At 42.5% G+C, this 14,908-nt stretch overlaps 1 protein-coding gene across 1 annotated transcript in view; it reads left to right on the plus strand.

Annotated features, from left to right (window-relative positions):
- ANTXR1 (ANTXR cell adhesion molecule 1) overlaps positions 1–14,908 on the plus strand; it is a gene marked incomplete at both ends in the record, with an annotated part of 77,206 nt that overhangs the window by 31,491 nt on the left and 30,807 nt on the right. The window contains 2 exons of the mRNA XM_079547343.1: positions 84–162; positions 11,908–12,003. Coding sequence (XP_079403469.1) covers positions 84–162; positions 11,908–12,003 — 175 coding nt within the window. The remainder of the gene's footprint in view (positions 1–83; positions 163–11,907; positions 12,004–14,908) is intronic.

The following is a 14,908-nucleotide window of genomic DNA, read 5'->3' on the forward strand; positions in this document are numbered from 1 at the left end:
CTATAGTCCAAGTTCCAGAGGATGTTGTCTAGAAGAGGATTGTGGACAGACAGCTCTGACTTATTTATTTGGTGTTTTTTCAGGGAGGCAGCTCTTCAAGTTAGTATGAATGATGGTCTAAGCTTCATCTCCAGCTCTGTCATCATCTCCAGCACACATTGTGTAAGTTCTCATTCACCAACTTGAAATGATTCAGTAGGATGGTGGCATTTAACAACAGACGTGTTTGGTACACTGATATTAGTGCTCCTGATTTAGTCACCCTGATGTGTGAAGGTGTTGTTTAATTCTTTTTGAGGTGAGCCTGTGAACACAGATGCAGCGTTTTCTGTGCCATAATACAGCAAAGCTCTTGTGCCTTCAGTAATTGTCTTGGCCCTTATATCTGCATGCACAGATCAGATTAGAACTGGCATCCCAGGTCTGGAGATGTCTATGCCTACTTGTCCAGTGGACAGTGATTAAGAGGCATTTCTTGCGGCTTTTTCTGCCAGTCTGCGCCTACACTGATGCTGCCAATGGTGACACAACACACAGGAGTTAACTGCACTCTTATTCTGGAGGCCAGTATGTACTTTGATGACAAAACCTTTCTGTTGCAACATTTAAATAATTTAGAAAATGTTAAGATGAAGCCAGGAGTTGGACTCAATGATCCTTATGGGTCCTTTCATACTTGAAGCCCAGATACAGATACTTAAAGAGCAGGGCAGATGGAGTGTAAGCATCTGTATCTAATAGGCTTTTTTTTAATCACTGCAGATATGAAAACAAGCTAAAATTTTTTGCTAAGAAAGTTGGTCCAGTTTCTCATAAGTTTAATGTTAAAATGATATTTTACTAGTAGAGGTCTTGACCTTTATTTAATATTTAAGTCTCCTAGGAACAAGACTGCAAAATAAATATCAGTTTTATCAAACAGTGAATGCTCTAAGAGAAAGAAAACATTTTCCATCTGAGGCAAATAGGTCACTTCTTGGCAAGGAACACAGGATCAAGGCCTTTGCCTTGAATGCATCACTGCATTGGAGGTGTAATTCAGCAAGCCTTGATTCCTGCAACTGCCAGAGGACTCAGTGCTCCTGTGCTCACGTTGTGTCTTCCAATGCCAACTGTATATACAAATAGTGATCATGTGGCAAACATAATGTTCTTGAGCATTTGTTCCTTTTAAAAAATGACAGTTTTGTGTCTCTTGAATACAGCAATACACATTCCTCTCTAGCAGAAACTCACTCTCTTTGGGAACAGACAGCTTTAGCTTGCACCCATACTGCCTAACTGAAGTCATTATTTGCATTTTTTCCACTTGAGGTGTAAAATCTGCTACAGCATTTCAGTGTGGAGAAAATGAGAGCAGGTTTGGAATGAAGGCATATGTAATGACTGATTTAATCTCCTTCCTGCTCTGCTGAGAAAGAATGAAAGACATTCTGTTTTCCAGCACTAAGTGACACCACTTGTCAAGACTCTCAGCATCACTGGTGAATACTGCTGGGGGTTGGGGTTTTTCTGTTGCTTTTCTTATTCTAAAGGAGACATAGGTACAGCTGAAGCAGCCTCACAGCTTCTACATGTTCTTTTGAATCTGAGCATACAAACCTGCAGATGGAATCCACTTGCCTGTATTGCACGTGGCCATTGTGCTTCATGGGACCTCTTTCTTTCCACAGCTTTCTAATTCCTGAGATACGGCAGACTTCATGGTTTGCAGACAAGTGAATGCAAGGGATGCCTTAAATTCAACTGATCAGGCTCTGTTTTAGTCTTCCTTTGGCTCAATTGCTTGTGCTTTCCTGTATCAGAGCACAGGCATGGCAGCATACACTTTCATACCCCATTTCCACACATCTCAAAAAATTACTCATTCAGGTTCCTAAAATAAAATTGCCACAAGCACTTAAATTCTGTTTTTTAGGTGAGTATTCAGCCTGTCCTGATTAACCAGGTTAGCCCAGAAGAATTGGTCTGTTTTGTTGAATGCCAGTCTTTCTCCCACCCTCATGTCAGCTCCTCAGGAATAATGCATTTGTTCTGGTTTATTATTGTATTATTGAATCACAGCCTCTGATTGATCACCTGAGGCGAGCACTGAGTCAGCCTGGGAGCACAGGTGAAGGCAATTCATCTGTGTTGCTGGAAGGGTGGAGCCTGGCTGCACCTCTCCTAGACCCATTTAAGAGCTCTCTTCCTGGCTATTCTGCTGAATATCTTCTTCATCCAGCAAAGTCTGTTCTGTGTGCTTTGCAGGTGCATGAAGTGTTCTTGGTCACTGCTCTCAGGGTCCTTGTGCTGTGTGCTAATAGAAGCCAGAAGCATCTGGTGATTGAATGAAGCTATCAGTGGCTGCAGGAAGTGCTTCAGAAACAATTGGTCGGGCTTTGATGTGACATGACAGTGCATAAATGCTGTATTTCCATACAGTGTGAAGGACTGACTTGTTCTTGTTCTGTTTTCTCACACCTTTTAAGATCAGAATTTTTTTTACTGCACTTAGGAAAGAGACACTGAGTTGGAAAGTAAAGGTTAATGTCGTTTCCAGTCCCAGTCCGTAAGCTGACAGCTTACAGTGATGCTCCAGGTGTTCTCACATGGTTGCACACTTTCTATCTTTTATCTTTCAGACTAGAATATTCTCATTGGATGGCATATAATCAGTGGTGAGAGGTCCAAAGCAGTTCTCCTGTTGGCATCAGTGGACCTTACATATAGACTATAGCTTACTCTCTGCTGAACAGTTCAACCCCCATCTTGCTGCACCAAGGCATAGAGCCTGGGATACAATGGGAGCCAAGCATCTTCAGTCCACCAATGGGAATTATAATGTGTATGTGTCTAATTCTCAGCACACCATCTTGGAATTTCGTATGCAAACTTGCCCTGCATCAGACTTCAGTGCTGAGTGTTGCTTTCATGTGTTTGTGTGCTGCACTGAGCAAATAATGGAGTTGAGAAACCCTTAAAAAGGGATTTGCTCCTCAATTCAGGAGTTTTCTGAAGAACTGAAAGAGGGAGAAAGTATTAGATACTGCTTTCATAATGGGTACACACCCAGATGTGTACAGAGCAGGCTGCACACCAAGCACTGTCAGGAGATGTGCAACAGAGGAAGTAATTAACGAGGTAGCGTTCACAGGCAGGAAGTCAGTCCTACTCCACTGCTGCCAAGTTCTTCAGCGCAGAGAGCTCATCTCGGAGAGAAGCCAGGATGGGAATTAAAATAAGCCTTTGTTCATTTTCTAAAAGGCTCTCAGAAGAGCAAAAGACACTAATGACCTCTTGCACTAGCAGCTCTCAAAACTGGAAGGGAGGTGAAAAGTGTAGGGCTGGAGTGCCCATGTAAAGTGGATCTCCTAGGCTGTTCCAATGCTTCAGCTAGAAGAGCAGTCCCCTGTACCACCTAGTGAGAAACACATGGTGCTTCTCTGCAAGGAGAGATAATGAATCACAGAATCGTTTGAATAGGAAGGAACCTCTGAAGGTCATCTAGGCCAGCTCCCCTGCAATGAACAGGACACCTACAGTAAGATCTGGGTGCTCAGAGCCCCATCCAGCCTGACCTTGTGTGTCTCCATGTCATCCATTCTCCATCCAATGGAGGCACCACACCTGGGGTGCAGAAACATTTCTGCTGCAGGATTTTAATCAACCAGTAACCAGAAGTTGTTGTTTGCCATGTGTATGCAGTTCACAATGGATGTCTTCTCACGTCACACTCAGTTTCTTCAGGAGGAGAGCTAGGTAATCGTGCTTGTAAAGAGGAGTCTTTCAGGTGAAGAGTTATATGTTGGGCCAGGGTATTCTGGGGGGAGAGGTTGCGTTTGGGAGGCCTATGCAATGCCTAAACTGGGCTTACTCCTGTCCAATGCTAGTAGATATCAACCTTGCCTTTCCTGAAAGGCTGGTATTGCAAACCTGCACTCACCGTTCTGGGAAGGAATGGTCTCTGATCCCACATTTCCAATCGCAAGGATAGATGAAACACTGAAGCAAACTGGAAAAAAGAATTGGATCTTATCATTTCAGTGGGTGTTGCTTTTGACAAAAGGATATGAGTACTGACACACCTTTCTCTATCTTTGTATTCCATTTTTTTCTTGTTTTTCTGTGGCTGTCTGAAAGGGACTGGAGGAATTTGTATGTTTAGTTAAACAACAGTGGATGGATTTTGTCTTTAAATATGGAGAATGAGAAGGTCAGAAATTCAAGAGAGGACTGCAGGCCTGTAGTAAAATCTGATGACTCCCTGCAGTGAGGGGTTTTTTATTCAGAAGGAATGTGATACAGTGCTAACGCAGAGTTTTCTCAATTGTGACTTTGTTCTGGGCTGCACAGTTAAGGCTCTGCCAGTTATCACTGTTCCTGAGTCTGTAGGCAATTAAAGTGCATTTACTATTGTATCAATAGAGGCTTTATGAAACTGCAGAGCAAATTTAATGAGCCCTTTCCTAGGCCCTTGACCTGTGTGTTATTAGTTGAGGTATTGCTCTGTGGGAACTCCAGGGCACGTGTTTTCAGGTCTGTTTCTAAAGTAAATTATTCTTAGTTGTTTTGTGCTGCAAATATAGTAGGCAGTGAATGGTTTTACCTCTCAGGTCACTCTAAGATTTAAATCTGCAGGAATTGTTTCACTCTAATGTTGTTGCATGGGCTGTTTTATAATACCCTTAAGTGAGACAAGGCATTTTAAAGAGCACGCTCCTACGATTTGGAAAATAGGACTTCCAAAAGAGACCAATACTTTGGGAGTGGAGGAGGAATCACAGATTGGACATTTGGAAAAGCCCTTCTCCACAGGGCTTCTCTCAAGTTCTTCTCTCATCTGTATTCATATCTGGGATTGCCATCACCCAAGTGCGAACTTTGCCCTTGGTCCTGTAGAACCTCAGTAATTTCTTTTGGGCCCCTTCTCAGGCTTGTCCAGGCCCCTTTAGATGGCATCCTTTCCTTCCAGGCTATGAATGTGATTCCAATTTAAATGACATTTCAGCAGGAAGCTTCTCTCGTATATCTTGTTGTGTGGGTTCAGGCCATGCTGGTGTTTGCTTAACCTTGCTGAAGTCACGGCAGGCTGCCTGTGGCAGCCCATGAGGAACATCACTGGTTAACCCTCGGGGAGGGGTATGTAAGACTGTTACCTCGAGAAGGTGCTGCTTAGATTTCATATATTTTTTCTTTTTTTAGTGAAGTTGCTTAAGTGCTACAAATCTCAGACACAGAGACAGGGCATTCCAGAGCTGTAGCATGCTGTTTTCCTTCCTTTCCTGCCTTGCAGAGAAGTAAACCCAAACAGAGCCATAAATGGCTGTTGTTATGACAAAATGTAATTCCACAGAATTTTGTCTATTATTCCAGTTAGTATTTGCCTCCCAAAATGAATTTAGCATTCTTCTATTGAGGGCTGCCTTCAGGCACAAATGGAAACCAAAATAACTGCTTACGTTTCACCTTGAAGACTTTGCTTTTTAGCTCCGAGTGTGAAGGGACAAGAGAGGGCTTTCTCAGAATAGGAGCTCCTCAGTCAAAATGGGAAGACCTCCAACTGGGTAGATGCCCATCATATGAAGGGTATTTGGTTGAATCGAGGAGAAACTTAGCTGTCCCACCAAGCTGTACTCTATGTACTGATGCAATACCTCACATTGCAAGACTGGAAATCTTGATTTTTTTTTTACCCTTAGTTCTGCCCTATCTGTCTTCCAGCGGTCTTGCTAACATTTCTATTTATCTGGAAACTTGTGGGTATTTCTTCTGAAGGAAAAATTGAGTGTGTTTTCCTAAGTATAAACACTGCAACTGGGGATTAAAGAAATGTTTTCTCTGACCAAAGATCTTCCCTTGTAGCAGAGGGAGCAATAATTATTCCTTCTCTCCATGTGTGAGCTCTTCAGGACAAGGGCTGTCTTTTGCTCTGGATTTGTTAAGCATGTGGTAAAGTGAGGCTTCACGGGTGTGTATATTGTGCTGTAAAACAAATAACCAAGGGTGCTGGAAGAATCTTTCGTAAATGGGCTCTCATCATCTTTCAGCTGTGAAAGGAAAGAAGGAAAATAGATCATTGCCAAAGGACTTCTCATTTCACAGCTCAGTAAAGTTGGAAAAGTAGATCTGAAAATACATAGACTGGCTGACCCAGAACAGGTGTTTCTTGCTCATATCTCCTTCTATGCCTGGCTCCCACTCATGTAACTGCACACAGACCATGATCAAAGAGGTTAGCATTACAGAATAGTGCATTCAGTGAGAGTCCATTTCCTTTTAGAAATTAGACCAGATTATAGTACTAAAAATAATAATAATAAAGTCCCTATGTGTGTGTGATGATAAGCATCCGTTTCTGTTGCAGTGATGGGCACGTTCCCGAGAGAGTCAGGTTCTATGACTGCATTCTAGATAGAAATAGTGAATGTTCCCATCACAATAAAAGCTGCCTGAATCTGATGGGCAAAGGCCAGGGTCATCCTTTGTCCTCCCCCTCCTCTGTTAAGATTGTTTCTCCTTTCTATCCCGTGAGAAAATCTGAGAATTTGGATGCTCATTCAAAAACTGTAGTCAAGGTTGCTGTAAAGCCTGTTAGCAGCACTTGGCGCTTTTCCTGTTAGCACCCCTTGATATGCTTTCTGTGTGTCACTGCTCTTCTCATGGAGAAAACATCAAAAGATTGTAGATTTTAATGTATAGGATGTAGGACTGGGACAGAGATGTACACATCTCCTGGGATTTGGCAGTAATAAGTGTTTAAGTTACTATGAGTCACTCTGAAGGCAGCCTCAGTGAGGTGGCTGCCTCACACTGCGCTGTTGCTCCCAGGTAGCAGAACAGGACTCGCACTGCATTCTCAGCACAGGAGCAGTAATGCTGCCAGCTTTCCAGCCTGCCCAGTGTAAGAATGTCTGGAAAGGCTCCACGATGCTCTGCTGCACAGCATGGGATCAATGGTCCTGGAGCAGTTAGCTGGTAAAGGAACATCACATCTGTGATCCTACTTTCTGATGAGGTCAGTAGGAGTTAGAACAAACTCCTTTTATTGAACTTCACACTCTACAAAAGCCAAGTGCTTGATGCATGTATTCAACAGAAGTCCATCCTTCTTAGGCACACCACAGAGTCAGCACATCTAAACACGTGCTTCAAGTTAAATCCATTTACTGTTGTGGTAATGAGCATGCACGCTAACCGCTGCCCTCTCCCTATAAATCAATGGTGCATTAATTCATCAGCAGCGGTACATGAGCACACTTGTTAGGTGCGCCTAGTACTTCATTCATCACTCCTATACGTCAGTAGTCAAACCTTTCAGGAATATGCTTTGATGTTGCTAATCTGTGTTCCAATTCTGGAATATTTACTGTATGCTCTAGATGCTAGTGGAGTAAAGTGAGGAACTATGAAATAAAATCTTAAACAAAAATAATTAGGATTCAAACAAAACCAAATTCCCATCTGATGCATAATAGCTTTGTTTGTTTGAAATCCTCAGACGTAAGCTGTTGAAAAGTCAATGAGGAGATTTATGTGTTTCTCTTAGAAGCACCCTGGATGCCTAAGCTGAAAGAGGGTCTCAGAGTCACTGATTCTGTCTTAGCTTTGTCTGTCTGCATGACTGTGTTCCCACTTCCTGAAGCAAAATTTTAGGAACTTGGTCTTGGGCGGCAACATTGGTAAGCAACAGGAGAGGTGAAGATGAGTCATTTGCCTGCAGCGATCGTCCCTGTTTGCTGTCTCTTGCAGGAATGTGCATGCACGGAATCATGACCTTTTTCTTAGATATGATCTTCCCTGGGTTTGTGTGTGTCCTAGAGGAATGTCTTGCTTTTGAAGACAGCACATAGCTGAATTTTTGTGGGTAGACTTAAGGAAATAGCCTGTGCCATGTTCTGGGTCAGATGTTGTCATCCCTCACTGCTTGGGGTACCTGCAGACATGGGCCAGGTCCCTTTCTCGTGACAAAAGAATTCCCCCCAGACACAGTTTGGCTCCTCAAAGCCCAACACTAATTTCTGAGTGAAAGAAAAAAATATATGTATTTATATGTACATATGTGCGCATCCATGTCTGAGGAAATGCCTCAAATCTCCCATTTCATACTTCTTGATATCTTTGTATTTTACAATATCATCCAGAGGTAGTTGTCCATTGGTCTTCTGATCCTGATCATTTTCATGTAGAGTGTTTCTTGATACAATAGCAAGGCATTTAAAACACTGGCTCCAGCCATCATCTAGGTCTTCAGCGGCTGTCTGGAGGCAAGTTTCTTAAATGTTTTGTGTTTAGTTTATAGTTGGCAGAAGTGGTAACAGTACCACAGCCCATTTTTCACGTGGTGGAGTTGTAGGTTGTTGATCCTGCCATAGGCACAGGCAGTATGGTTTTATCTCCGTATAGCAGTCAAAATTAATCCCAATGGGAAAGTAGCACTGATTTCCGATAGCTGTGTACTTAGGGGCTACCATGCTTCATTTCTGTAGAGACTTTACAGGAATTCCAATAGTGAAGTGTTAAAACTGTTTGTCTTCAAAATGAAAGCTATTTTCATCGTCAGAGTTGACAGCCTTTATTCAATATGTGTGTCAAACACAGCTCATTGAATTATTGTGTTGCTCTTCCAAATTTTCATTTAAAAATAATGGAATGGAAACAGATATTTCAAAAGTCTTTACCAGCCCGTTTTAACCAGTTTTAAGGCAGGGAGAAAGGCTCAAAAATGTCAGTGGAACTTTTGCAAACTGCTCTAGCAGGCGTATTTTCCTTCTTGTTTATTATTCTGCTTGGGTAATGGCACTTTCCATCTAAGCAAAGTTCAGGCTCTATGAAACTATGGATGCTACATAGAATGATAACTAAATTATAGGGGAAACTGACAATAGAAAGGTAAAACAAAGCAAAAGCAATGTTTGGGTCATTTTGGTGGTTATGGTAGGTTTTATTATGTATGTATACATTGTCCTGGCCTGTCCAGACTATTTTCATCTTTGTTCAAATATAAGAATAGGAATTAATACCAATCCCACATTTTTGTGTGCGTGTCTGGTTTTGATATCAGAAGGCGGCTCATTCCTGCAGGCTTGTCATGCAGTGCTGCTTTGGTAAGAGGCATTACCTGAGTGAGAAATGTAAGTTTTGGCAAATGAAACCCTTTCAGCTTCTCTGGACTGTTTCACTGCTGAGAGATGCAGAATACCAGCTGGCCACATCAGCTTGCAGAGATCCAGATGTGTTAGAGTAATGTAAACTACCCTTTCCAGTACAAACAAATTCTGTTAAAAACCGGTTAAAAGACCAGTTTAATTTGCCCTGTATTTTTGCAAATTGCTTTTAAATTATTCTTAATGACAAAATTTATTTCAATATAGGCACGAAAGAGGCAGGCAACCATTAGACATAAAAAACCTTCCTCCTTTCCTCTATGATTTCATAGCAACAAAGACTCAGGATCACATATTCTAAAGTGCTTAACATCAGCACGTTCCACTTTGTGGATGATGGATGTTATTTTATGCCATCTGTCTAAAGGAACAACACCAAAATGTACAGCTCTGTCTTCTCAAATGAGTTTTATTTTGTGTCAGGGTCCAGTTTCCATTTCCAGAGATGTCTTGGGTGAATTCTCCTGTGCAGACTACATCTTTTTTATTTCCATGTGTCAAAGATCAGATTGTCTTGATCCAAGATGTCCAGAAATGTCTTCTGCACTAGAAGAAGGTTTGGAAAATGCTTTTAACCTTGATTGTTTTTCCATTATTCTTGCCATTTTGGTATAATGGGAGATCATCTGGCCGTGGAATTAGAGTGACTTAAGTAGGCACCCAGTTTTTCCATCCTGCAGGTCAGTCTGCTCTTGAATGTGTCCTTAGCCTGGCTTGGTGACCCTGACATCTGGGTGGGGTTTTTATATGCCTGGCTCTTACATCAAGAACATCTCAAACAGGCTTAAGTCAGGGATGCCTGCTTACTTATCTCAGAGTAGGGTGATAATGTGGAAACATAGTATGGGGAAGCTGGCATGCCTTAGAGAGCTGAGAACATCTGGTTTGTGTTAAATTGACAAGAAATAATGCGCATTTGGTTTCAACTGCTATATTGAGGTGCCTTGTGCAGCAGTTTGGATTAATAGATATCAAAGAATTGTAAATACCTTTTTAAATGGGGAAAACGTGGGGCATCCTCCTGGCTACCATGGCCCACTGCTGTCTCATGTTGAACCTGCTGTCACCAGCACCCCCAGGTCCCTTCCTGCTCAGGCTCTCCAGCTATTCATCTCCTCCAGGCTGTGCCTGTGTCTGCATTATGCCATCCCAGCTGCACCACCTGGCATTTTCCTTTGCTGGATTTCAGGCCGTTGCTGATTGCCCAGTGCTCCAGTCTGTCTATCCAAATCCCTCTGCAGGGCCTCTTTTCCCTGCAGGGACTGAACGAAACCTCCAGTTATCCTTAGCACCATCAGTAAACGTGCTAAGGATGCATTCAGTCCTGCAGCCAGACCATTGATAAAACCATTGAACAAGACTGGCCCTAGAACTGATCTTTGGAGAATACCACTGGTGACTATCTGCTTGATGTAGCTCCATTCCCTACATTGCTCTGAGCTCTGTTCTTAATCACCCAGCGTAGGGTGAACCAGTTTGTTTCACAGTCAGGCAATTTCTCCAAGGATGTCGTGAGGGATGGTATCAAAGGCCTTACTGAAATCCGGACAGATTACATCTCCTGCCTTACCTTCATCCACTGCTTTCCCTTAATCCACCAAGCAGGTGACCTTATCATAGAGGGAGATCAAATTATTAAGGCAGGACTTTCCCTTAATGAACCCATGTTGACAATGGCTTATAACAGCTTTGTTCTTTAATGACCTTTCATTATCCCCCAGGATAATCTTTTCCAGAACTTTTCCAGGCATGAGGTTAAACCAACAGTCTGTAGTGTTTTGAGTCTTCTCTCATGCCCTGTTTGTAATTCTGGGTATATCCAGCTCATCTCAGACCTTTGGTAAACTGTTGAGAACAGTTACCAGCTGCAACATCTGCTAATACCTTCAGTGCTCAGGGATGAATTCTATCAGGCCCCATGGACTCATGACCATTGAGCTGATAAAACAGTTTCCTTGCAATTTGGTGACCACAAGTGGAAAGTCACTTCTCTCATCATGGCCCTCCAACTCAGATGACAGAACAACTCAAGATCACAGAATCATAGAATGGCTTAGGTTGGAAGGGACCTCAAGGACCATCAAGCTCCAACCATTAATATTAAAAACTGAAGAAAAAATATGCATTTTCCTCATCCTATCTTGTTAGGTGAATTCCTTCACCAAGTATCAGTCCAGTGTTTTCTTTAAACCTCGTCTTGCTGTTGGCATACTTTAAAAAGCCTTTTATGTTTTTGCCTGACTGCATGCTGGCCAGTGTCATCCCATGTTTGAGCTTTGGCTTTTCTTGTTTTCTCCTACAGGTGCAAACTGCAGCTCTCCTAAGAGTTTTCTGTTTGGATTAAATTAGAATTCTGGCATTACTTTCAAGTTTGTGCAAAAGGGAAGAATAGAATCAAAGAATCATAGAATTATCTGAGTTGGAGGGGATCCTTAAAAGCCATCTAGTCCTGCTCGCCTGCAGTGATCAGGGACACTTACAGCTCAATCAGTTTGCTGTAGACAGTCACAAATAGTCACAAAGAAAGGAGAATGCTTGAAATTGTAAGGAAACATTGTGTTGTGAGCGGTGATGCTTTAAAAATACATACTTTTTTGGGAGAACCAAGACAAAACTTCATACAACTCCAGGAGGTGAATAAGATGTCTCAGCTTCTTTGTAGTAATCAAGGATGGGGAAGGTGTCCCATTTATATGTATGAGAGAGGAAAACTGTGTTTTCTGCTGGTGGTACTCACATGCTCTCTCTGTTTCTCTTTCAGTCAGATGGGACCATCCTGGCTATAGCTCTGTTGATTCTCTTCCTGCTGCTGGCACTGGCTCTCCTCTGGTGGTTCTGGCCTCTTTGCTGCACAGTGGTAAGTCCTCCTCACCTTGTTCTGCTTTCAGGCTGCTGACAGCTCCATGGCATTTCTGTATGTTGAAATGTTAAGTTTTGCTCTGCAGGGCAGAGATGGTGGGTGGGAAGCAGCAGGTCGACGTTGTCTGGATGGAACAAATGAACAGAACAAAATGTTCTCAAGAGTTAAAAAGCATAGTTACAGAGCTGATGTCTGAAAAAGGCAGACAAAATGTGGAGAAAACAGGAGGTCGGGGAGGTGAGGGGCAATCGGGGACTTGAGATAAGCTTTTCTCTCACTCATGACCCTGCTATCTGACTGCAAGGACCCGTCATACCTCTGTACATCTCTGCTGATCATGCCCTAGGGCCGCCTTTTCCAATGGGAATTGGGGTGAAGTGTGCAGTTCAATGAGTCTCAGCCTTTGCTTTGCATCTCATTTACACACCAAATACAGAGCAAGAATTACTGTCAGAACTGGGGACTGGTTTTGGTGTCAGCCTGCATATAATGTTTCAAATGTGACTTTTAAGATCATCCAAACTGACTCAAGTTTCTGCATCACTGGCATTGTTCCTGATTGTAAATCTCTTTTCCGGTTTTCTAAGATTACACCATGTTATAGTTTACGTCCTTGCAAGCTGTGGATCCACAGGCATAAGCTGGTCATATCTGAAAGGTCTTTGTGTGAGATGTGTTTCTCTATACAGAACAAGGAGGAAAAACTTGGAGGAAAAAATCTTAATCATCTGGGTCTGTTTCTGGATGGATAAGTGAGGGGTAGAATGCTTCTTTTCATGGTAGTTTGGCACTTCTGTCCTGAGTAGAAAACCAGAAGGGAAAAAAATACTTATCTGAACTTATTGGAACAATAAAAAAACAGTTCTAAAAATGGACAAAGGATTAGCAGAGGGGTAGACTTCTGGGAGTTGTTTGTCTAAACTAGATGGCCTGTTTCCAGCAAAGTCAGGCCAGCTCCTTTGTTGGCACATCTGCATGGGAGTTGATGGAGGTGAACCCATGTGCGTGGTTTACACCAGGGTTTAGTGGAGAACTGAGGTGACAGAGAGGAGAGGCTGTAAGTGATGCTACCATTTAGGGGTTTTTTTGAAGATCAATGAGGCTGATAAGAAGGCATGAATGAAAGCAGAAGGGTATGAAGTAGAGGGATGTGGAACTACATGCATTGAGAGGGCAGTGCAGGACTGCTCCAAGGGGACGATATGGGGACAGCAGTCATAGAACTGTGCTGCTTTAAGTGTGTGTCAGACACATACCTTTACTTGCTGGAAAAGTTTTAATTCAGGAACCTGTGTAAGATCTCTTCATCTGTCCAGGATGGCAGAGCAGTATCAGTAGCAAACCAGTGAAGATACCTTACAGTGCATTTCAGTCCTGTAAAATGTGGAGACAAATCCACAAAGGAGCACCCAGCCTGCTTGGTTTAGGGTGGGGAGAAAGAGAGCAGGGCAGCACTGCTTATTTACTAGTTTGGCAGTGGCTCAGCAAGGAATTCAATGTCAGAAGTACAGAGTGAAGTAAGGGCAGAGGAACTGGCTTGCACAACAGACAAGAAGCAGGCAAGCAATAACCTCTAATAATCAAACCACAGACCCAGAGACAGTGATGTGAATTCAAGCCTGGGGACATCTCAGAGATAATTGTGTGTCTGTATTGAGGGGAAAAAAAATACAACTTTTTTCTTATGAAGAGTAAATTTGAGTGACAAGCACATTTCTAAACCCTGAAACTCCCCTTGGCATGTGTTTTAGTTAAATAGGGATCATTACTGTCCAGCAGTTCTCCAGGAAAGACACCAAGCCAGCTTCACCCTGGAGTAAAGGCACTGAAGTCAATAGACTTACTCTGGAGATTTATCTGGAACTCAGTATCTCCTTGGCATGCACCCATAAAGAAATACTGTTTCCAAGCGTATCCAAGTTTATTGGTCTCAGAAGTATTCTGGGATGAAGTCTGGAATTTACCACTCATTTTACAGTAGATGCAGTTGTTGCTTAGTGGATCAAAATAATAATTAGACCTTTGCTGTGCCTGATATAGGCAAAATTTCCCTTGACATCCATGGGGAGATGCAAAAGCGGGGGATCCAGGTGCTAACTTTTGAAGAGATTTCAAGGGAGTTTATTCAACTGCAGGCAGCAAAGAAAGATATTCTGCAAAGTTTACATCTTCAGCACTGTACACATTGAAAGAATGATGACAAATACAAAGACATCATGGCAGGATGACCCCACTTTTTCTGAGAAGAGCACATCTGCAAAACAGAAGGTGCCAAATCCTGGCCTTGATGATGCTTTTGGGCTTTTGACTTTCCACAGCTGTTTTTTTCCCCTTTTTCCTGAATGTGGGGTAACCAGGAGAGATTAGAGCACTCATAGGAGAACTGTGTGTGCTGCAGGTTCCTTAGGTGCCCAAAGGTGACATTGAGCTCCAGACAGGAGGCCAACACAAGGTGTAGTTTTAATATAGACATAATCCAAGTAAATGCAAATATTTGTAAGACAAATACATAATAAGCTTCCAAAATAGTCTTAAGGAGGCTTTTGCAGGATATTAATAGATTAGCTTAGAAATTAAGTTGGTTAATTTGTTTTGGATGTATAGCAAAGACATACTACATCAGTTGAAAGTCATATCCATGCTGGGACAGTTCTCATGCTCCTCCCATTTTGCACCTCTGTAGCAATTGCCTGCTCAGAATATATGCACCCTCTTGCTTATTTTTGTACTGCAGCTTCTTAAACTACAGGGGTGTGGCTGGCATATAAATGAGGTGTTGGTATTCAAGCACTGAACGCCAGTCTTAGCTCTAAAGCTGCTTTCTGGAAAGAACCATGGAAGAACCCAGCAATTTGTTTGGCTCTGTCCGTAGTGCAGCTGACCGAAAGTTTTGGAAACAAAA

This window comes from Tetrao urogallus (assembly GCF_951394365.1).
Source record: "Tetrao urogallus genome assembly, chromosome: 27".
NCBI classification, from domain to species: Eukaryota; Metazoa; Chordata; class Aves; order Galliformes; family Phasianidae; genus Tetrao; species Tetrao urogallus.